At 40.8% G+C, this 23593-nt stretch overlaps 2 protein-coding genes across 5 annotated transcripts; one reads left to right on the forward strand and one right to left on the reverse strand.

Moving 5' to 3' along the window:
- Positions 1–214: 214 nt before the first annotated feature.
- rlf (RLF zinc finger) lies at positions 215–18868 on the reverse strand. The gene is made up of 8 exons (XM_048227521.1): positions 18644–18868; positions 7604–7758; positions 7421–7502; positions 6794–6929; positions 6500–6702; positions 6241–6377; positions 5985–6126; positions 215–5895 (listed from the first exon to the last, which is right to left on the reverse strand). The coding sequence occupies exons 1-8, from the start codon at positions 18821–18823 to the stop codon at positions 985–987; spliced, it is 5946 nt and encodes a 1981-aa protein (XP_048083478.1). The 5' UTR covers positions 18824–18868; the 3' UTR covers positions 215–984.
- A 40-nt stretch (positions 18869–18908) lies between these two features.
- Positions 18909–23593, forward strand: znf593 (zinc finger protein 593). Of its 4 annotated transcripts, none has more exons than XM_048227528.1 (4): positions 18909–18929; positions 22256–22473; positions 23086–23148; positions 23247–23593. In XM_048227528.1, the coding sequence occupies exons 2-4, from the start codon at positions 22274–22276 to the stop codon at positions 23371–23373; spliced, it is 390 nt and encodes a 129-aa protein (XP_048083485.1). In that variant the 5' UTR covers positions 18909–18929; positions 22256–22273; the 3' UTR covers positions 23374–23593. The 4 variants fall into 4 exon arrangements, with proteins under 4 accessions (XP_048083485.1, XP_048083482.1, XP_048083483.1 ...); XM_048227525.1 differs by lacking the exon at positions 18909–18929 and adding an exon at positions 19481–19587; XM_048227526.1 differs by lacking the exon at positions 18909–18929 and adding an exon at positions 19669–19741.

Below are 23593 nucleotides of genomic sequence, written 5' to 3' on the forward strand. Positions count from 1 at the left end.
TGACCTTTTGGAGCCCCAAAACATGGAAATTCTATCTGTATGAGACCATTTTCTAAAATGCACATCAAGATCATCTTATGTGTGTGTTCAGGAGAATTATCTCTTGCCCACAAATCACAATGTAACCATGGCTCAAGTTTGGTGCTCAATAACATGCAAATAATTTAACAACTCTAACACAGTTTGAGGGTAAATAAGCATAGGATGAGGACAATTTCACAGAATTGTTTATTTTGAATACTGAAATATACAAAAATCAACCACTTCCCCAGACATAATTTACAGAGATATGAGAAAGTCCTCATCTACACTTTGGACTACTAACATATATATGTATATTTTTATTTATATAAAAAAATCAGTAATGCATTACCTCCATGCATACTGTATTCTGAAATGAATACCTATCATCCACTCCAAGTGTGATAAAACCTCAAATATCCATTCAAGGGTGGATCAATATGCAGTAAACATCCAACATTATTTGACAAACAGCCATGTGTGAAAAACAGAGCGCAAGAACACCATATTGTACTACACACCAGCACTGTGTAGAGCTTTTTGGAGCCTTGGCTGTTGCTTGCATTTTGAAGCATAATGTAAGGATTGAAAACATTCATTGAAAACACAAGAGATGTTGAAACCATCTTTTAAAATTATTGTTTAAGAACTCGGTTGTGGTTATACCACTCAAGCTGGCATATACTGTAGGGTTTTTAAAATGCCAAGTTCGGTTATCCGGCAGTATAAGTCCAAGTCTAAATGCTGTATACATCACTCAGATTAGATATATGCTTTCCTTTTGGGCAGTCTTTATTATAATTCTTTTTTCCATACACACATCTCAAAGTAATTAAGGTACATCCAAGTGATAGTTTGGCAACTAACTTGAACCAAAATATTACATTTGCAAAGCAGAGTTTCAAAATGTTTTAAACTAACCAGAAAATTAATTTATTTATTATTAGATGACAAGAGGTCGACCTAGGACAATTTTGATCTTTCTAGAACCACAACAGGTCTGAGGTACTGCAGCTGCTTGATTGCCTGATCGTCACCACAACCTGTCAGAGCACGGTCCAAGATGTAGTGCAGGTTTTCCACAGAGTGAAATTCACTGGCTGAGAGTAAGGGCTTCAGTGGTGACGCCCTCCCCAGTCTGCTGCGGGTGATCCTAAATCCCATCTGACTGTTCTCTTTAACAGAGTAGTTCCGGCGACAACACTCACGCCGTTTAAATGGCTCAGGCAGGACTGGCTCAATGTCCTCTTTTTCCCTGCTTTCCTGAATGAACTTCAGGAAAGAGGATTCAAACCCCATTGGCTTGTATGTCGCCAAATCAAAAGTGTTCTGGGCAGGGCTTAGAGTTGAGAAATCTTTTGAGTTGAGGGAGGGAGACAGAGGTTGTGGAGACTCAGTGAGCTCATTTTTTCTTTTGAGAGGCTGTCGTGGTGGAGTTATAGGCACAGTTACAGTAGGTGCAGGTGTAGCAGGGAATCTCGTTGATTTGCCACTGTCATTGCCTGATGAGTCAAACCCTTCATCAACACTGATTCTGAGAGAAGGTGGTGGAGAAAGGTCTACCAGAGTGGCCTGGACTGGAGGAGGGTTCGGAGATTGTGGTTGGCTGATCTCTTGACTATGGCTGCTTTGAACCTCGGGCAGCGCCTCAGTGTGTCCCGGAGTTTCTCCATACAGCAAGTTATCTGCATCAAGTATACTACTGTCAGATGGTGGCTTTTCTGACAATACAACTATGTCCCGCTCCTCCATTTGAGCCGTTTTGATGGAGTGAAGGCTCATGGGAAGAGGTGGACCTCCTGGATTGTCAGGCTCCGCTTGATATTCCATTTTAAGAACTCCACTGGGTGACCTTACTATGTCAGGACAAACCAATGCCGATTTCTTTTGTATGATCTCCTCTAGTTGTTCAGAATTTAGGACGAGTTTATCCTTCTTCAGGTTGATCCGAAAATCTGACATTTTGTGGACTCTTCTGTAATGACGGCGCATGCTACCTAAAAGTGTGACAACTGTATTACAGTCCTGCACCATGCAGGGAAAGGCTACAGGCAAGCAGCGATCTTGGCACATTTGCAAAGCTTCCTCGTGACTGCGGAAGACTAGCGGTCGTCTACTTGGAGAGGATTGTGTTGGACTCTTCTCCTTTTTCACGTTTTCATTTATTGATTCTTCCACACTCTCCTCTGTACTTTCTTCAGACTGAATGACTTCTTGGGGCTTTGGGCAGAATCTCAAGGAATGCCGCAGAGGTAGCTTAGGGGAATGTGTTATCAATTTCTTTTGGCATCCACTGGTTGGCTTGTCTTTTTTGTTAGCATTCTGAAGTACTACAACAGACTCATAATATTCATAGTGCCTGTAGAACACATGTCTCCTGTAGTTTGAGTTTTGGGAGAAAACTCGAGTGCACCCCTCAAAATTACAACGCACTAATGGGGTTGGTGATTTCTGGGCAGTCTGGCTCAGAGAATTTTGGTCGCAATGTTCATTATTTGTGTGACGCAACAAGCTGCTATTTAGGTGATAACTAGCATTGCAGTTGGCATATGTGCACTTAAACCGTGGGATGGGCTCCTCTGACACAGGTTCTCTTCTTTGTAATGTGCTGAGAGGCCTTGACGTGTGCAAAACCCTTGAGGGTACCTTTCTGTGCACCCGTCGATTATGCCTATACAGACTTGCTGCGTGATGGAAATGCTTCCCACAGCCATTGTACTTGCAAAAGAAGAGATTTGGTCCAGCTGGCTCCTTTTTCACACAAGCATTTTGATTCACATTTTGTTCCCCTTCCAGACTCAGCTGTGACCGCTTATAATGGTGTACAATCTGCAGGTGCCGCACCAGGCCAGTCTGGTTGGTGAATGCAGAGTTGCAGTCTTTATGCACACAGTGAAAGGGCTTATGGTAGTTTGTCAGGATGTAGCAGAGGTTGTTTTTCGCTACTAGACGCCGGCTGCCTCTTCCCTCTTTTGTGACCCCATCCTCACAATGATTGTGTTGCAAAGCTGGCAGATCTTTACACTTACGGCTCTTCTGCTCTGGTGCCTGATCATTTTCACACTCAAGCTTTGTTAACGCTAACCCTTTTCGTCTTTGTGATCGAGATCGCCACACAGGCACATCAGTTGTCTTGTCTTCTTCTACCGAGTCTTTTTTAGAGTTCAGCTTGAGACTAACTTTGGATTTTGGCGAGTCTTGGACTTTGCTTTCATCTCTTTTCTTTACAGAGCAGCTCATTTGATCAACCACTGCCTCACTTATATTGTGCATCTGCATATAATGACTCCTTAACTCTTTCTTCTCTCTATAGCCCTTGGGGCAGAGGTGGCACTTGAATGGCTTGAACTTGAACTCGGCTTTAAATTTCTCCAACCCTTTCACCTCTTCGTCTGAGATGTTGTGCTTGGTCTGGTAATGACGCTTTAAAGCCTGGCTAGTAACACTTTGATAACTACAGCCTTTAATATCACATGTATAAGGCTTTGTTGTGGGTTGGATGAGGAAGCTGCTCATCTTGCATGTCTCAGGTTGAGTCTCGGCAGGAATGCCATCATTTGATTTGTTTTTCAGTTGCTGCTTCTTTGTTTCAACAGGCGGGCCTGGTTTTGATTCTGACTTTTCAGAGGTTAATTTGGAAGAGGAGTTGGCAGGTGGAGATGATGAGGGTGTGACCAGTGTATCTGATTCTGGATGAACTGGATCGCATAAACCTTTTCTGGAAAAAGGGCAATGTAGGCTAAGCTTGCTAAGGCTTAGCAAGATATCGGTCAAAGAGTCTTTTGGGGCAGAATTTGTTGAAGATGTAGTGATGGGATCAGTATGCATTTGAGTGCTTGGGATACCTGTTTCATGGCTAGGCAGTGGGCTTACTGATAATCTCACATCCTGACCACCTGTATCTGTCTTGATGTCGGTCTTTAAGCCCTTGTCCTTGTTCACTTTCTTGCATCCCTTTTTTTCTATCTTCACCTGTTCTGGGTGTGCACATTTAAGGTGCCTCTGAATGTCCTTAGTTTTAGAGAAAGTTTTGCGGCACTTCTCAAAACCGCAGGTGAATTTTTCCCCATCGAAACAAACAGCCACATTTGTCAGAGAGCCCTTAAAATCCTTGCAGTCCACATTCTGACATGGGGACGAGGAACAAGCTGTTGTTGTTGTTGTTGTGGTTGTTGTTGTGTCTTTCTGTAAAGCATTGATGACTTCTGCTGCATTTGAGTTGCAAGGCATTTTGGGGGTGGTGTCTTCCTCTAAAATAGCATCCACAAGTTTACGCTGTCGCTCTCTTTGAGCCTCAAAATCATCCTCAGTGAATGTGATACCATGTGTAACTAAGTGCTTCAAAAACTCTTTGCGTGAGTAGAAGAACTTCTTACATCCCGGACTGGTGCAGTGGTAAGCAGCATTACGGAAGTGCTGGGCTTCATGGTGGTAAAGCTGTCCAAGATCAGAAAAGGAGATGCTGCATCCTTTAAGCTCACACTGGTACCCAAGCCGGACAGCATGGCTGTGCTTGTGCTCAACAAGTTTATTGATGGCGTTGAATCGAGCTCCACATCCGGTGACTATACACATGTAAGGCTGATCACCAAAATGGACTCGTCTATGCTTACGGTGGTGGTAGGCAGTCATGAAGTGCTTGCGGCAGAAACTGCACTTTTCCCGTTTGTCTTTCATTTCTAAATAGTGTTTTATATTAGGGTCACGGTCGCCATCTTTGTGGTCTTTCAAGTGCATACTCAGGTACTTTACAAGCTTGAAGTTCTTTGAGCAGTTAGTTGCAGGGCAGGTATATACCTCACGGTCCTGGAATGCAAAGTGAGTGCTGATGTAGTCAAAAGTGATGTAATCCTGATCTGCCTGTTTTCTGGGCACAGCTGCAGCTTGCTCCAAAATGTGATCCAGCACATCAGGATCATGTGTAGACTCATAGTACATTCTTATAGATGGGTCTAATGCAATCTCACCAGGTTCTAAGTCATCAACTTCATCCTCATCCATTTCCTTTTCCAAGTCCACCTTCTTTTTCACTTTCTTCTTCTTCTGAGGATTACGCCCACGGGCTGGCATTTGTGAGTGTGTGCTGATATGGGGAGAAAACTCTTGCTTTCCTTGGAACTTTTGAAGACACACAGGGCAGGTGAAGACCCCATTCTCTTCATGTTTTTTGGAATGATGGAGGAATCTGGCCTCAATTACCTCTTTTTTGCATATCAAACAACAGAATTTATATTTCTGCCACCGCAGGCTCCTCTCGGACATGACTATCTTCTTTGAAGGTGATCTCAGACCCTCTTTTGATTTGAAGTCATCTTCATTTTGGTCATCATCTTCATGGCCAGTGCTGCTGATCCTTGACTCACAGTTCTTCACATTTTCTCTTTTCAATTTCTCTATTTCACTTTTATCTCCTTGATCTCTCTCCTCCTCCTTCTCTTTAAAGTCCTTTGCTGCAAGAAGAGGATCCACCTCTTGTGTTGTTTCCTCCTCCTCCTCTTTCTCCGGTTGAAGACCCAGTAGCCTGTTGCAGTGGTGTTTAAGAGTTTTCCAGTCCCAGAACTCCGGATCAAAAGGCCAAATTGCTTTGAGAGCAAGAAGCAGCTCACAGCGCAGTGAGTTTGGAATTATGCCATTCTCCTCGTCATACTTCTGATCAGGCTGTTGGTAGAGCTCCTCAAGTGTTGTAAAGGAGTCAAGAGTGGGCTTTAGTAAAAACTCTGTCAGCTGGCAAGCCCTGAGTACTTCCAGATCTTCTGACAGGAGACATGCCACAGTCTTGCACACAGCAGTCCTTGTGTCGTTGTCTTCCTGACTTGGGAGTTGAAGCGCTTTGACACAAAGTTCAACTGAAACTCGCAATCCAAGCTGTAAAGCCTGCAAAAAGAACACAAAAGACAACCATAAAGTTTTAGCAATACTTGAAATGTGAAAGTCTGTATAGGAAATGGGGTCCTTAAACACACCTCAGTCTGGACGACCTGAATAAGGAAGAGCAGATGGTAGGCTGTTTTGGCAATGGCACCAAATTGCAGGGAACGCTCCAGAAATGATTCCAATGAAGGATCTGTTCTTCTTTGTAGTTTACTCCACAAAAGCGTAAGTTCCCTGCATTTGAAAGATACAAGAACATTGATAGATGCCAAAAATGGAAACGTTTAAAAACTGCCTACTTCATAATGCCATGCAATCACAATATTTTTTTTCACTTTTGAGACTCACCAAGAACAGTAAAGGCTCTCTTCCTGCAGTTGCCACGTAAGGTAGGTGGTGCACAGAATGTGGGCAGAATTTTCATCACCCTCTGTCTCCATATTACAAATAATATCGAGTACATCTTTGCCATCAAGTCTAGAAATCTGTTGTGTTAAAATTCAAAGGGACTTTGATTAGAACAAAGAGAATTGCATGACTATTACATTACACACACACACACACACACACTTCACAATTTCAGGTGAAAACAAGAAACATACTGTACCTCTAAAACTGCCTCATCATTGGGAAGCATTTTGCAAAGCTGGGACACGAAGGTTTGCCGGAAACCGGTGTAATTAGGAAGAAGTATGCAATTTGCACAGGCTTTCATCAGGATCATGGCCTTATCCAATTCTCCAAGTTTCTCTAGATGTTTGATTCTCATTTCCATGAAGCCATCTCCTTCTAAGGCAATGAAGGCACAGACTGTAACAAAAAAAAGGAAAAGTAAATGACAAAATAATGGTCATGTATGTTTCATGTCTGCATAACTGACCTGTGTCAAATTAATACTTACGCTCTTCAGGATCTGTTGGTTGACCAGTAAGCAAGTCAATTAGGATTGGCAGGTTCCATGGGCCACCTGCTTGTGTGATCTGGAGAAGAGCCTGCAAGTCTGTGCTACCATATTGCAGCAAGGAATCATGAGCCACCTAAGTACACAAACAAAATCTGAACTTAAACAGAAGCTGGTTGTGATACCACTACTAGGACAATATATATATATTATATATTCTGCTGCCTTGGACAAGTTGGCATGTACATTAGTCATGGTTCCTATGTGCAAGGAAAAGACCCTATTCCTGAAAAGAAGCTCAATAGTTATAGGAACTGCGGTCAGAGGAACTCAATAATCCCCAGTTCCATCCTGTCCGAATGTGCAAAAAAAGTAGTTCTAGGAACTGCAAAAAGTCCGTACAGTGCAAAAGGTTCTTTTTTTGAGAAGCTGGGGGAAATATGTTCACACCACTGATGACAATTTTTAACATGGATTCGCATAATGTACTTTAGTCTGTTTGACTATCCTATGTGGAGATATGAATCTCTCCCCATTCATTTAGAGAGGCCCCTGATCTCAGAAGCTTTGCCAAGATGGTTGCAGAGTAGAGAATTTTGCCAATATGGACTTTAGTTTAGTACACACCTGAACAGAGTGGTGGAATTGCATCCATGTATGATAAGGGACATCACTTACAGGAACAGACAACAGCAGCTCAAAGCAACTCCTGTGAGCATAACATCAAACAAAAGGAAAATTTGATCATAAAGATGCTACCATTGCAGCTGCACAAGCTTTATGAGAAAAGAAGGTACTGAGTTAACTCACAATGCAAGTCGCTTCAACACAAGGGCCACACTGTCTGACTCGGAGGTCAGATGTGGTCTTGCAGCAGCAAAACAATTGATGGACAGACAGTAAACCTCCAACAGTGGCAATCCGTGCTCTACTGAGTTCCTGCTCCCAGCGTAATGCATCAGCACCTGAACACAAACAGAAAGTAAAAGGTTTAAAGATGCCCTCCATTGATGAAACCATTTAGTTCCTGAAAGATACATATTCACATAAGGGGTGTAAAGGTACACGTATTGGTACCGAACCGTTTAGGTTCATGACGTTAGGTTCAATACAGTGTACCGAATGTACCAAATCCAGTCTTTAACAGTAATTAGCAGTAGGATTTTTTGCCTGCGGACTATGTTTCAAATTTTAGTTCGCACACATACAGTATAAGTGGCGGACTATATGTCAGTTTAGTCAATTAACTAACACCTTTTCAAAATACTATTACCGTTATGCATCATTATGCATTAGTGAATTTTAGGTTAGCAGTGCCTACAGGCTTGCTGTAACGAAAATTGACTGAACTGAACCAACACTGAGGTATACACTGAACCAGGGTAGGAATTTCACGGCGGCCACGACGGCCATGGCCGTCGTTGCCCCTTGCGTTGGCCGTGATGCCCCTTTGAAAATCAGAGGTTTACAGGCCACTGTGGCCTTGGTGCCCCCTTCTTTCAATATTCTGGTTTGCGTCCGACTAAAAGCGTATTTTATTAGCATATGGCCTGTCAAAATAATCTTAGCATTCACAGCGCAAATTAATTTAGTCTTTTACGCAGTGGAGAAAGTGACAGCGCACGGCAATAAAGAAAGTGCGTCCAAATTCACCCATTCTTCTCAGTTGAACTACTCATGAAGTAGCCAACTCATCATAGACATCACAAGTATCACATCACATGAAAGAGCTTTTTCTCAGCTTTTGAAGAATGTTAGCCGTTTGGTAAACAGTTCGCGACACAAATAAATACTATGATTAAATTGAATCATCATATTCTAAATCAAATCAAATCAAATGTTTATTTGTCACATACATCATTATACAGGTAGCCTTTAAATGCAGTGAAATGCTTGTTCCACTGACTCCAAGGCTGTGCAAAGGATATATATATATATGTGTTGGACTGTGTTGGCGTAACGCTTCCCAGACCGTGAGGATAGAGAAGAGGCAGTTGTTGGGGTGACTGGGATCCCTGATAATATTTCTTGTTCTCAACTGACATTTCCTTATGTAAATTTCCTGTAGGTTGGGTAGGGCACTTCTGGTGGTACGTTCAGCTGATCTCACTAGTCATTCTATTCTAGGTTCTGCGCCAATCTCCCTACCCATTCATCTTGGTGGAATACTTCACAAACCCTTTGTTCAACACATGGCAAACCATATATCAAAATAAACAGCAGACCTTACCGAACACGGAGGTTTAAAGCAGTCCCCTGTACAGTTAGCCGTTCCAGAGTAATCCAGTTTTGAATTTGCAGCAAATTTCGACATGCATGTCTCCAAATTTGGGCTTTAAGTTTTACAATGTGTTTAATTTTTTCTATGTGATTTCATAACAGGCCAAATCTATCTATAAAGCAAGAAGCGTCTGTGTGTGTGTCTGTGTGTCCAGATGTCTGTGTGTCTGTGGCACGCATATCTCGCTGACCGTTTGTCAGACTGATTTCAAACTTGGCAGGTGTCTTGCTATGGGCATGAGTATGTGCAGTGCCAAAGACGTTGTTTGAATAAGAAATGCAAAAGATATCGTTAAATATATCGGTAAAAGAAGCACTTTTGCCGCTAGCCACTCCTCCTCTCACACACCACTGTACTTTAAGCTACCAGTGAGAATAGAAGCAGGGCTTTGGCAGAACTGGATCAGTGTAGGTTACACGGGTAAAAACTTAACATGTCTGACCTCAACAATAAAGAACTCTGCGGATTTTGCAACAACTCGCCAACACACACAGGTATGCAGTGGCTCTTCAAAATAACGTAAAAAATGCCCTGGCTACTTTGGACTGTCTTTAGACTTTGAATAAGCAAACGACAATTCCAACTGCAAGGTCTTCAATTGAAACGGTTTATAATGGTCCCGAATTAAAGAACGCCTCAGAATGCCACAAATGCAAAGCATAACCAGCGACAAGCAATTTGTAAAAATGTCACATTCACTTCACATTTATTACATTATTATATTATCTGTAGGCCTATTCATTATTGAATGCTTACCTGGAATTATGTTTTTCCCTATCCTATTTTTAAAGCAGGCCTACCTGCAGGCATGTAATTGGGCTGCAGGAATAGCATGTTTAAACGGGCACTGCACTAGTACAAAATAAATGTTAAATATAGCCTAGATATCTGTAAATATTAGATGATCAGATGATTTACAGTTCTATGTAATGTCATGTTTCATGTTTTTGTAATGTTTCATACAGTGATGCAGGTCTACTGCTGTGAATAGGCTAAATGCAACATTGATCATTTTTATAGCCTACTACTGTTAACTTTGGTCTTGGTGCCCCCCACCAAATATGCCCAACGGAAATGGTGAAATTCCAAGCCTAATTAATTTTTCCCATGAAAATAATCCCTGACGGCTTGTACACACCTGTACTCAGTCTGCCTTATCTCCGATGTGGGGAGCTAATCGCCCCTGCCAGAGGCGCCGCTAGGGTTGTATTCCATAGTACGCACCATACGACACGTCAGTGTCAGCATCACTGTTAAGAACAGTACGCCTACATCTTTTAACGTTACAGTTAAACGCCTGAAAAATATTAAGCTGCTGCTGTTGTTTTCTTTTCATGACTGAATGATTTAGGCTATTATCCTATGAATGAATGGAAAGTTGTGTTTTTATGCGCCAGAATGGACCTATCCAAAGCCACGCCCGAAAACCGCCACAGGTCAATCGTTATCATGTCATGACAATGCTACGTTTTCATATATATAGTCTATGGTTTCCATGCACACCATATTCCGGTTTTATTTGGAATAATGCCAATATTCAGATTGCACATGAGTCAATAAATATAGGCTAGTTGTCACACACGTTTTTTTTTTTATTGTTGTAGGCTAATATTGAATGATTTCACAAATAAAGCCGTGAAAAAATTGTACACAGTGCGTACAGGATTACGCCTGCCGGCGCCACTGGCCCCTGCCCATCTAAACTAGTGCACTGCCCACCTAAACCAGAAATACTTAGCCATGGTGTTTACTGCTTAATTCACTCGTAACACAAATACACCTTTTGGACATTAAAGGTTTTAAAAGGTTTAAAAGTGTATTTTTGTTGCACACACGGCGCTTCCAGTCATGTTTTTATTTTTGTTGTTCCACAGCACAAGCAGCATTTATGCAGCAGCAGAACTTACATATTTATCATATCAGTGTAACTAGAAGGGCACTCAAGAGATAAGCTGGCTGGGCAGAACAGATAGGGAGCAAAGGGAGAAACAGAAAGGATTTGCTATTGTAACTTTAAACCTGGAAGGAATAAAAACGGTATCTGTCAAAGGCTCCTCTTTGGGCCTACTGTAGACTACATACAGCATCCAACAAGGTAAATCCGAGAATCCAGAACGTCTGAAAAATCTGAGTATACGTATCGACAGAGTACAAAAACAAGCTAGACATGTCATCGACAGCAGACTTTTGGTAGCAGCTTGGGCATTTGTATAGGTCACGTTCACCATATGCTTTGTCAGATCTAGCAATGACTCACTTTAGTTACTTTACTTTAAGCATTTCTGGCTGTAACTTTGTTAACTGTATGGCTTACAGTTCAGTTAGACTCAGTTTAAATACATTTTCAATTAATATTTGTTCACTGTGGCTAGACCAAGGCCAGTCAATAACTCGAATCAGACAACAGCATAAATTGTCCTTAAATCCTACTAAAGTCTCCTACCTAGTACAAGTCAGTTTCAGTGTAAAGCTACTAACGATTAGGGGTGTGCCTTTTACACACCTGGAAAAGATGTTAGGGAAGACGCTCACATGAAGCTGAGTCTCCCCACAATTGTTCCAGCTTCTCCCCTCTGGAAGACACTGCCCCCACCATTTCTTTTCTCCTTTAATATTATTGAGCTCCCTTTTTATACCTTTTTTTAACAATTACAACCAACATTTTTGTGTGCCAATTTAAGTATGCACAGCTATTTATCTATCTAAATAAGACCAAAATTGTCAGGGCTTAAAATTCATTTTTCAAAATAGGGGGGAATTCCCCCCTTAGGTTATTCATGTAGGGGGGATTTACACAATTTGGGGGAGAAGGGGGGTTCGATTCTGATACCAAGTCAAGAATTGCAATTTCGATACTTCAATACACCTTTTTTAAAAATGTGTTTGATTTTGGGGCCCCCACCACCCTGACGTCATCAGTAATATATACTGTAGTGGGATCATTCACAACAGTGGACATCCTAGATTCTGCTTGACTCTCTCCACACAATGTTAAATTCATATAGAGTGTATTTAGTTAATAATGTATTTTAATGTATAGCATTTTACTAGTAATTACTAGTAGCTAAACATATTTAGTAATTTGAATGCTTCATATCGACGTTTAAACTATAACACTTAGGCATATCTTTAATGTAGTGTGTAGGTCTAATTGAGTGCACATTGGTGATGAGCATAGATATATATACTGTCACTATATATCTATGGGTGATGAGTAGGTGTAATTGAGTGCCTGTCACTTTAAGAAATATGTGAGAGTAATTAGCCTCCCTTCAGCCTGACGTTTTTTAGGCTAGTCGCTAGTGAATAAAAGTTGTGCATAGTGCATAAGGATATGTGGATGCAATTTGTTATGTTTTCTATGTCATTAGATAAAATAAATGTTCAAAAAACTAACAAGTCGAAGACAATCTTCCTGGGATCAAGTGTTGACGTGACCTAAGCTAGCAGGATAGTTACCAAGGAGCTCTTTCCAGATGTAAAAGTTTGCCATGGTTGCGTAGCCTATTTGCGTAAGCGCAAAGTGGTTCTCTCTCTCTCCGTGTGTGTGTGTGTGTGTGTGTGTGTGTGTGTGTCTGCGTCTGGTCAATAGCACCGCATTCACGCTACTTCATGATTATATTAACGTCATCAGACAGGCTGTAAAAGTGTATGCGGGAATTTCTCGCATTATGATGGCTAGAGTTGCGGGATTTGAACAAATTATGCGCAATACCCGCAATGAAATTTAAGCCCTGATTGTCTTTACAACAAATGCTTTGTCTCTTTGATGAATTCCATTACAAGTGTTCCTCAGAGTAATGTAAAGTTCCTTTGAGTAAATAACTATCCCAACATCATCAGAATGCCCTACAATAACAGTGATGAACAAGGACAACTTCACAATTGGATCATTAATTATTTGATGCTTCTGGCCCCAATAATATGACAATTCATTATACTCAACAAAATAAATAACTGCTCTACCATTCGCTCTCATCACACTTTCACTTGTGCTCCAATAGAAGTGAATTTGACATTTCAAAACAGAATATGGGTCAAGAAGGTTCTGTCAAATAAGCCCTTTAACTTGATTGTTTTTGGGAAAGCCCACTCCTATGTCAGCTTTCTCAGGGAATACCTCCTCCACAGCCTTACCTATGAGCCTCTCCATCTGTCTGTGTGCCCCTGATTGGACTCCTGAGACTCCTCACAAAGCACTCCCCAAGCTTCGCAGCACACCCAGTTGCTCTCCATTTGACTACCGCTGGCAAAATACATCCACATTTACAAACACCATGTCAGGTGTGATACCCTAGTGTGCGATCATTACAGGAAGGAAACAGAGGAGGAAAAGGGGAACTCTAAATTTATCCTGCTACAACCTGTCATGCCTAAATTATGATATAGCCTAGTGGGACAGGTATTAGCCCTTGGGATCATCCCTCACATTATTATTAATGTTCAATAATGCCCAGTGAAAGGCAAAATATGTCACTTTAGAGACTCAAACACAGCCTTTTAGTTGCTTCTGCAATGTTGAAATTGAGCAACTGATATTCTGTTTCACACCAATAGAAGCAGAGGAATAATTTTATTACATTTTATTCTGTAGAAAAGGAGATGCTAAAAGAGTTGCTAAAAAGTGATCTCTGTTTCAAACCCTGACTCCTTCCAGATGCATCTTTTCAATGTATGCAATGAGAATGCAGAGCACAATAAAGAAGAACGTTCCTTCTATTTATTGAAGAAACCGGCAACTCTCTGGAAGAATGAATGATATGAAGAATAGAATATGTTGCACGATTTATGAAAGTACGATGTATTGCGACATCAGATGCAAGTCAAATTTGTCGTTTTTTATGTCTCATTCCATCAAACTACAGACCCGCTACCCGATCTGGCAAACTTACATAGTGCGGTTATAGCCGATAGAGGGCCGCAAAGCGAATGCAGAAGTGCTGTTCACCCTGTTACAAGTTGATGAACCACTGCAATGATTTTGGAAACATTATCTTAAGGTACAAAAAACTCTTTGGTGTTGCTTTAATACAATTTTCACTTAATAAATTCTCAATCACAATTCTCTGCATTTTCTAGTTTTGAGTTGATGGCCAAAGCTTCTATAACAGCAACGTAACCCAAGTTGAGTGCTTGCTTGCCTTATCCAGATAATTACTGACAGTATGCTGTGGCCCTCAAACTCATTCATTTTCTAGGGACCAAAGAAACAATCAGATCAATGTTCACATGGTCAAAATATGGGAGTCCAATCCTTTCACCCCAGGTGGAGAGAGCACACAGAAAAATACTAGTCGTTTTTACACCGAGATAGCGCAAAATTCATGGGAAGAGGAGACGTCTTTATGCCGCATTGTGTGTCTAAAAACAAGGCGAAATATTGCCAGCCTGGTACTTCGTACCGCGAGTGTTTACATACTAAATAGCGAAATGAAGCGTGACATGCAACATTGGGCGGGACATACTGCATATGGGAACTAACTATGCATGATTTTCTGAACTGGGGATTTTACCATCACTAATTTTACCTTATAACTTTTGACAACTGAAAATAAAATGTGATACAATGAACAGAAAGCCTCTTCAATGTGCTTAATCGCCATGTAGGCTAGACTGTAAATCAAATTAATGTATGAAAATAAAGTTGTGCGTCATGTTATTGAAGGAGAATAACATTGCTATTCCCTGAAGATGAGTCAGATGTAGGCTACAGTTAAGTTATGTTGGCCATTCATCTACAAATGCTTTTCTTATGGACACCAGAAACTGCATATTACACTATGACTGTTTGTAAGGGTAAAGACTGTCGCAAGTTTTGGGCAAGGTCCATAAGCAATAGCCTCAGCTACAAGAAAGTGTTTCTGGAGAGAACGTTGAATTTAGTCAGACCTATGTGATAGTAGAATATGGCCAAGCGCTCTCTATCTATAACTAGCTCATATTGAGAAGAATGCATGATGGAAATAACAGTGGACTAACTATGGACAACTGTGGATAACTTGTAGACCATAAAGGTAGGAGTTCATTGTCCTTACATTTAGCTGTGTTTGCTTGTTTGGCTGCATAGCATGCTAGTTTGTTTGTTAAACAGTGAAATTAAATTAAGCTTGTTGTGTGGCTTACAGTAGTTATAATGTGATAATGAAAAAGCTTTCTAGGACAGATGCTCAATGAGTTCATGCTTTGTTTTATCGCTGGATTTTAGGATAGCCAATATGGCAACCCATTGCATTCCGACCTGCAGTCAACTCTAGCAGGCGTTAAATGACTGGAAGCTTTGTAGATTGAAAGATTGTTGTAATGTGCTGTCTCTGCTATTGCTGCTTTTGATCAGTCAGATTTTAAATCTCCTGTGGTGGGTTGGACATATGTGGTGTCATCAAAACGCCCGCCCAGATTCCCCCATTCCGCCTTAACGCATTTACACTGGTGCCGGAATGAATCGTTTCGTCAAAATGTCTACCCTGCCTGGTGGTAAAATTGGCGAGACACTTCGTCCCACCTCGGTGTGTGTAAAAAGGAAAGCGTTCACGGATACATTCACAGGAAATTTGTCAATGTAAACGGGGCTACTGACACATAGGCTGCTGAATTGCAATATGCCATGCACTTCCTGGAAGGCTTTTTAGCAAGCACAATCATTTTTGATTGACCATCACCTGCATTGTTTTAGCGTACCTGTTTACACAGACCGGGTTGGGTGATACACCTAGTGAATGAGCATGTTAAAATGCTGAAGGATTTATGTGTGCGTCTAAGTTGAACTTAGAGTTGCACTGTTGGGCATTAACAAGATGTTTAGTGTCGGAGTGAACACGAAAGGAGCAGAATATAACAGAAGGTTGCTGACACTCCACTGAAAATAAATGTGCTGGCTGAAACAGCCTTCCATGGTATATAGTCCATAGGCCTACCAGTGCACACAAGCAAATGATGAACCTTTGAAGCTCAGTCTGAACTCAGTTCATTTCTGTACAGCAGACAAAACAGACAGTAGAGTACACATCATTGTACCATACAAGTAATTAATTCATTACAACAGGTTGGTAATGTTTTGTAGGAACAAATCTCAGTGCAGTACTTTGGTCAAAGGATAAGTAGAAACATCTCTGCAGGCACAACTTATCAGGAAAGTGAAAGCGAAAGCACAGTCTTATCTTTCTCTTTCAGACAAAAAAATGTAACTTCAAGTTGCAATCTACTCCTTTACACCACCAACTCAACATTTCTGAACAGCAAATCTCTGACTACTATACCTCTTGCAAATCTATGAAGCCAGACAGGCCTACTCCATTTGGTCATTTAACTTATTTTGCATACATTTTGCTTCATGTTTCACTCGCATGGTGAAGGCATTTGAATCAAGGCTTCTCCCAACATCTCAAGTTGCCTTTGGTTGTATTCTGAGAGGTTCAAATAGTAATCCAAGGCAGAGGCGGACAGAGTACACAGCTTCATTACTTAAGTAAAAGTACAGATACCCTTTGCTAAATTTTACTCAAGTACAAGTAAAAGTACAACAGTCAGATGTCTACTTAAGTAAAAGTACTGAAGTACTTGTTTTTAAAAGTACTTGAGTATCAAGAGTACAAGAGTAGCCTACATTTTCGAAATATTGCATTACTACTGCCACAGTGCTTACATTTATGTACAGAAACGTCCTACGAGTTATGAAAAATGTTATGTTAATACCTTGGAGAATGTAAAATGAATTGGAACTAAAATCAAGTCATTTTCATCTTTTAACCATGTTGCCAGGGATGGGCAGTATTTCTAATACATGTATTTAAAATACGTATTTCAAATACAACATACTATTTTGTAATTGAAACACTTGAAGCGAAAACTATCATTAACTTGTTCAGAAATATGAAATAGTCTGGCGAGGTGGGGACACAGGTTGGCACATTCCTGGGATGGACCTGCTGCGTCTTCATCCATTGTTTCGTCTCTTATCTAAATCTGACCATGAAATTGACTTTGGCGGAAAGCTGAAGGGGATTGCTGATAGGCTGTCCCAATCAGTGGCGCCTGCACAATCCAATCATGTTTGAGAGGGAAACAACAAAATGAGGGTTTCGGAGATTTTTCTTTTCCCCTTTTTTTTCGAAGTAGTAACGGGTACTCACAGTTATGGATAGAAATGTAGTGGAGTAAAGAGTACAGTATTTGCCTCTCAAATGTACTCATGAGTCATGAGTACGCCCCAAAAATGATACTCGAGTAAAGTACAGATCCCTCAAAATTGTACTCAAGTACTGTACTCAAGTAAATGTACTCCGTTACTGTCCGGCTCTGGTCCAAGGTGATGAATTTAGATTCTCGGAGATTGTTTTAAGTGGGAGTTTACAGTTGGCGTCACTTCTAAGTCGTCTGATCTCTGCTTTTAAGTATTCAGGGTAGCATTGGCCTATTACATTTGAACAAACTTTAGCCTATGATAAGCATGACTCCAGTACTGACAAAATAGGCCTACATCTTCTCAGTACAGTAAGGCAGGTGCCTGTTGTGAAACCACCATAACCACAACCATAATTACAGCCTGCTCCATGTGATATAGTTTGCTGGCAGTGACAATAAAACCCTAATCCAAGCAAGTCCCCTTTATTTTCCAAATACTACGGATTTATGTCTCTAAAATACTCAAAATGTCACCACTCACTAAGTTACAATAAAGGAAGTGTGATTCTTCGTTACACGTACTGAAACACTTTCACCAGCGGTGAAGGGACAAAATGCATATGCAATCCTATCCATACCAAGATTTAATACAATAAAAGCTTAATTTCAGTACTTTTAATAGTTGAACTAAATTTCATGACTATGGCTAACTTGGACATCACAAGTCTAATGTAGGGACAGAATCCACATTTAAGTTCAGGGACTCATGCTTAAGTGTCTTTATAGCGCTGTTATTATTTTGTCTATGTCGCTAGGCATGGAATTAGTTACATTCTCACGTTTGCATTTAAGCAAGATCACAGCTTGTGCATCGCCCCACCCCGAACCAAGCAGTTAGCCAGCCACTGAGTTAAGTTCTTAGCTAGATGTTACTTTGCTCTATCCATCCATGGCAAATAGGCTATGATCAACTGTCTGGTAAGCTTAACAATAACAACCATGTCAGGGGGGATATGAAATTGAAACTGCTGCAACACTAACTTCACTAGCTAAATGGCTAACAGTAGACTGATCGGGCAAAACTGGAGTCCCTTCTTCCATGGCCAACAACACTAGCAAACTAGCTTGTAAGCTAGCAGAGTAAAAAAAAAAAAACAGAAGTCTATTTCTCTAACTGCCCGCACCGTGAAACTCTTCGAACATTTTGACACAATACATAACCCATAAATGGAATATCCACTTGTCATTGGAGTAGTACTGCCAAAAGCAGTCAAATCTTGGTATGTTAGGCTGTGTTAGGTAACATTCCCCCACTTCATGCTATTACGGCCCAAATGGGGGTACCCACCCCCAGAGCTAGCACCAGCCTCAACGTTACCCCAACTAGCTAGCATCTCCGCGAAAACATAGCTGGGGTCACATTCTGCTACAGTTTACAAAGCAGGTACCTGACAGAAGTTATTGCAGTACTCGGTGGACGAGTTTTCCGAAATATCTTTCTGACGAAGATCAAATTCGAGTCGCTGTAGAGTAGCTTGCAAACTATCCATAACTAGAAATGAGTCTTCGACCGTATGCAATAGCTGGTCGGCCCAGTCGGGCTCAGCTTCAACTGCACCGTCCGCCATCTTCACAGAAAGCTACAGCGCGTAGGCATTTACGGCGTCATGTGGCTGCAAAGAGTACTCCAGGTATGGAACTGAGGACACGACTACCACCAATCCTCTCAATGTGGTAATGACAGATTTGATATTTTCATTTTTGACTGGATGATGGGGAGAACATGTGGCTTGGCACTAGGAGGGTTCTAGGCGTGTGCACATTAGAAGCACAAAGCCGTGCATTATGTTAAAGCGAATTGAACAGGTTGATGAGCCGTCTCTGGTTTAAAGCAGAAAACAACAAAGAAAGATGAGTGCGGAAACAGAAAATAAAATGCCCCGCAAATAATGACAAATAATTAAGTAACCTGTGCCTACTAATTATTTTATGTGTTGTGGAAAACACATGCGGATGTGTTTTGAGGTGTTAATAAAAGACTCGAAGGTCATTATTTGGCACTTCTCTAATTTCGTGTTGTTTATTAACATTTTACAGATACATTATAGGCTTAACAGACCTGAGGAAAACAAGATCCAAATAAGCTAGTGTAAATTAATAGGCTATCGGTACATTTGTATTGCTAAATTTCATTGCCATTACAAGTTTCGCAGAGAAGTATAATTTTTGACGACAACAAACCAATTTGCACAAAAGCGCGTGCGTTTCACTCATAGACACTGGCGCTCCGCTTTGGCACTCTCTACTGGATATTTTTGTGATTTGCAATTTGACCCGGAACTGATTATATGGAGTAGTAAACACGTGTGATCAGAAAAGGCAGTTAGGGTTGGTGAGTACTTAGACTTTAGACCTTTTAAAATGATATAGAAAAATAAGACATTGTAAACAATCAATTTACATGTATGTTTGCTGTGGATCTTTTAGTTGTCTGTGCTGCAGGCCATGTTACGGGGAATGTCACAAAAATGTACGCTAAATACAAGGTGCGAACGCTATGCTAAATGTTGCACATGAAAACGGATAACAACGTTGGGGTGGTAGCTTTGGAAATGGTTTTGTCATCTAACTTTAACCTGTGAACGCCAAAGTGATGATGGTCCGTGTAACGTTACCTTCTGTTCAATTGATTTTCAAATTCGAAACGAAAATTGAAAATCGAAAAACGACTTTATATCTGTATTTTTAAAAAACAAAATAGGAAATCCCCTCGTGTTTTTGTTTTGGATATTAAACGTTGTATCCCCACGACCGAAATTCAAAATCCACACAACAATAATGTGAAATCGCCACTTTCCTCAATTTTTCATTTGGCCTATCCCCGCTAGGCTGTCCTACATTGAAACCTATGACGTTTTAATTAGAGACATGTTTGTAAACAAGCTAACTTACGCAGAAATGTCAACTAGGCCTACGTTGTATCAACTAGGAGCAAGGGGAGTGGAAGCCGTAGAAAGCAGAGCTGGAAAAAATCTGACAACAATTCACTGGCCTAGCATGAGGCACGAAAATATGCTCCTCTGTTGTTCTGTATGCGCGACTAGCCTATCGTTGCCTGTATTATGTTGGTAAAGGAGAATAGTAACGGAGAAAGAATCGAGAATGAGCCGAGAATGAGCTGTCCTTGCATTGGGGGGTGCGCACGTGATAAGGCCTAAGGAAGCATAGTAGCCAGCTGACCAAGGACGTAGGCTATTTATATATTTATATTCATATTGTAACAACTGAGGCAACAAGGTTCAAATCAGTGCATTTATTGGGTCAGGAGCGGTGTACTACGAATCTCGATTAGTGGGTTAGCGAGGTATGTTGTGCTCAAAGCCAGGCTATGCTGTGACACGAAAGTGGATCTGTTTTAGTGTCGCTATATCACCATGGTATCTTATGCTGTCAACCAAACCTGGTCGGGAGGAGGTTATGTGTTAAGTTATAGCTCAAATCGTGTAATCTACTGCACACTGACCAATCAATTGTCTTAAAAACGTCTCACGTGTAGGATTCTGTCATATGTCTTACAGGTGGAGCTCCGCCTCTACTAACATTTTGGATCTCGAATGCGCTTTAATAGTAGCCTAGAAATCTAGACGCACCCTAGCGGCAGCAAATTAATTTGCTCAGCCTGTACATTTCAATGATATAGGATGGCCCGCCAGGCTACTTTAATAGTGCTGTGCGTGCAAATATCCCACTATGGACGTGAATACCATACAACAACTAATGACAATTGATTTATTTGATGTTACAGGTTAGACACAAAAAATCCGCAGTGTAGATTAAGCTATCGCTCATGAATGCGGAAGTAATTGTTTTAAATAGAGGCGGTCTTGGCGCCTCCACGCTACACACGATTGGCCAAAGTCATCCCAACACCAGAACGCTGACAGATCTGAGCTGAAAGCCTAGTTTGACAAATATATCACATAACTGCAATCGTAGTATCACTTAACGTATACCCCTGAGTCAAGGCTTTGTCAAGCCTCAATATATCTACATAGCCTAGATATGTCTAACGTGCTTCGTAGTATACTCCACGGGGAACACAGACAGGTCAAAACATCATTATAGAACACACAAGGTGACTTAACACATGCACAACGGGTAGTCACACACAACACACATGAATAAACACGAGGTACAACCATAGACTGTATATATATACAGTCTATGGGTACAACCAAGGGAAGACTACACATGCTAACACACCACAAGGTAAATGCAAATACAATAGGCCTACTAAAACCGATATATCACATTCCAACATGCACATATGGCATTATGGGAGTCCGATACAACGAGTCAAACGCACCGACGTTAGTTTTTTTTTTTTTTTTTGCAGTTTAAACTGTTAAGCTAAGCCTATACCTACAAAACATATGCAAATAAATGCATGATGTCGATTGTCTTTTCAGTGACATTTCCCCTCTTTCTTCCAAGGGTGCACGCAACCTTAATCCCACTCCCTAGCACACCTGGACATAAATTAGGCCTACATATCGATCAAAATGAGAAGCTTGGAATGTTCTGGCTATTTTTTTTCTATGTGCAGATCACTGTCCTTCAACATCACCATCTTGCTCCCTTTGATGAACATATAGGGTGGGAATTATCCATTCGGGCAGTGGCAAAAAAATGCCACATGCAGTAGCTTGTTGAGTGTTTGGTGGCCTCGTGTGCCTGGGTTTTCATTTTTAACTTGAATAATGACTAATTGAAATTCAAACCCTCATTGTATATTTGTAGTACCGTTTTAGGTAAAGGTCTTCAAATCCGTTTTTTGATCACTGTTTCAACCTTGAAAATCAAATGAACAGAAGGTACACGGACCGATGATCATTTTCAATAAACCATTCAACCGTTTAACCATTCACTAATTGTTCTCAAGAAAACGTCGGCTGTTCTGTGTTGCCATTTGTCCTGTAAAGTTATTTTAAAACGATAGTGCCACATAGCCCGAACACAGCAAAACCAATTTGTTTGTTTCTGTTTCCCTCTCTTAACAGCCCTAACGCTGGCTGACCATGGGCAAGTCCAAACAATGTGGAAACCATAAGGGTGATAAGAAGAAAAACATCTCCAAAACATGGAAGACCAAACGCAGAACAAAAGACCTTGATCAGATTCACACTGATATGAGACCTGACCAAGCAGCTAAGCTGCTGAAACAAGATGTAGATTATGATGTCACAGGCAGTGCACAACATTACTGTCTACATTGTGCGTAAGTGCAGAATCCTCTTCCCTGATTAAACCTTCAAGGAAACGTGCTGCACAAGTGCACATAATCTACTCTGACCTGGTACAAGATCTGTACCAGTGGAATGTTATAGTGGTTGGTTTCTCTCTGTCTGCAGTGGTCAGTTTTATCTTGGGAGTAATTGACTGTGACTTTAAAACTAGAATTACTCACACAAATTCATTATTCATGTCAGTGTACTGGATTTAATGTTAATTTCAATGGGAATGAAAACTAATAAGTAAGTATGGAAGTTCCAGCCCCATTCATATGGCCCATTATTGGCATCAACTTGGATGCTAACCTTCCAAATCCAAAATATAGAGATTATTAAAAATAATGTTATATTATAATGAGTAGACTTAGCAGTACATGAACAATGGAGGTATAAGTCCAAAAATACCAGGAATATTTTTCACACTTTGAAATGACACACAAATAACATGTCGGATGAGCATTGTTGTTACTCCAAGGTTTACCATATACCTACAAGAAGTTACTTGAGTTCAATGTCTTCCCCAAAGCAGACATGTATTTTTTATATAGTAATTTACCTGGTCAGCAGTACTTGATATTGACCTTGTCTTTTGTCCACAGGCGATACTTCGTTGATTTAAAAGCAATGAAGGAACACTTTAAAACCAAAATCCACAAGAAAAGGTAAGTTCTCACAGGGCCTCACTCAGTCCATCCATAGTTAACCGATCTTAACAAATATTTGTGAGGTAACAGATGTGTCTCCTTTTGCCTTTTTACAGGCTGAAACAATTGAGAGAAGAACCGTACACACAGGAGGAGGCTGAGAGGGCTGCTGGAATGGGCTCATACATACCACACAAAAAGGTGGAGGTACACACCCAGGCAGTAGAAGAGGACATGGACTAAGGAAAGTTTAAAGGAACCCATATCACCTACCAGTGTCTAGTGCTGCATGGACATAATGATCCTGGTTTACAGAGTCTGTACAAAATGTCCTTTAGCCTTTGACATGTTCAGTGGACTGTTTCTAATGGTGTGGATGATATGCACATGTAAATATGGAGATGCTTCAAACGTGTATGGAGATGTGTTGGTAATAGCTAATAAAGTAAGCTATTTGGTTGTA

This window comes from Alosa alosa, chromosome 19 (genome assembly GCF_017589495.1).
Source record: "Alosa alosa isolate M-15738 ecotype Scorff River chromosome 19, AALO_Geno_1.1, whole genome shotgun sequence".
NCBI classification, from domain to species: Eukaryota; Metazoa; Chordata; class Actinopteri; order Clupeiformes; family Clupeidae; genus Alosa; species Alosa alosa.

Bases quoted from the DNA above. Each gene is read 5' to 3' on its own strand.
- rlf (XM_048227521.1), bottom strand. From the start codon at position 18,823: ATGGCGGACGGTGCAGTTGAAGCTGAGCCCGACTGGGCCGACCAGCTA. The intron at 7,759-18,643 runs GTACCTGCTTTG...GTTTGTGTTCAG, and splicing joins ACTGCAATAACTTCTGTCAG to GTGCTGATGCATTACGCTGG. The intron at 6,378-6,499 runs GTACAGTATGTT...TTAACACAACAG, and splicing joins ATGATGAGGCAGTTTTAGAG to ATTTCTAGACTTGATGGCAA.
- znf593 (XM_048227528.1), top strand. From the start codon at position 22,274: ATGGGCAAGTCCAAACAATGTGGAAACCATAAGGGTGATAAGAAGAAA. The intron at 22,474-23,085 runs GTAAGTGCAGAA...TTTTGTCCACAG, and splicing joins CATTACTGTCTACATTGTGC to GCGATACTTCGTTGATTTAA. The intron at 23,149-23,246 runs GTAAGTTCTCAC...GCCTTTTTACAG, and splicing joins ACCAAAATCCACAAGAAAAG to GCTGAAACAATTGAGAGAAG.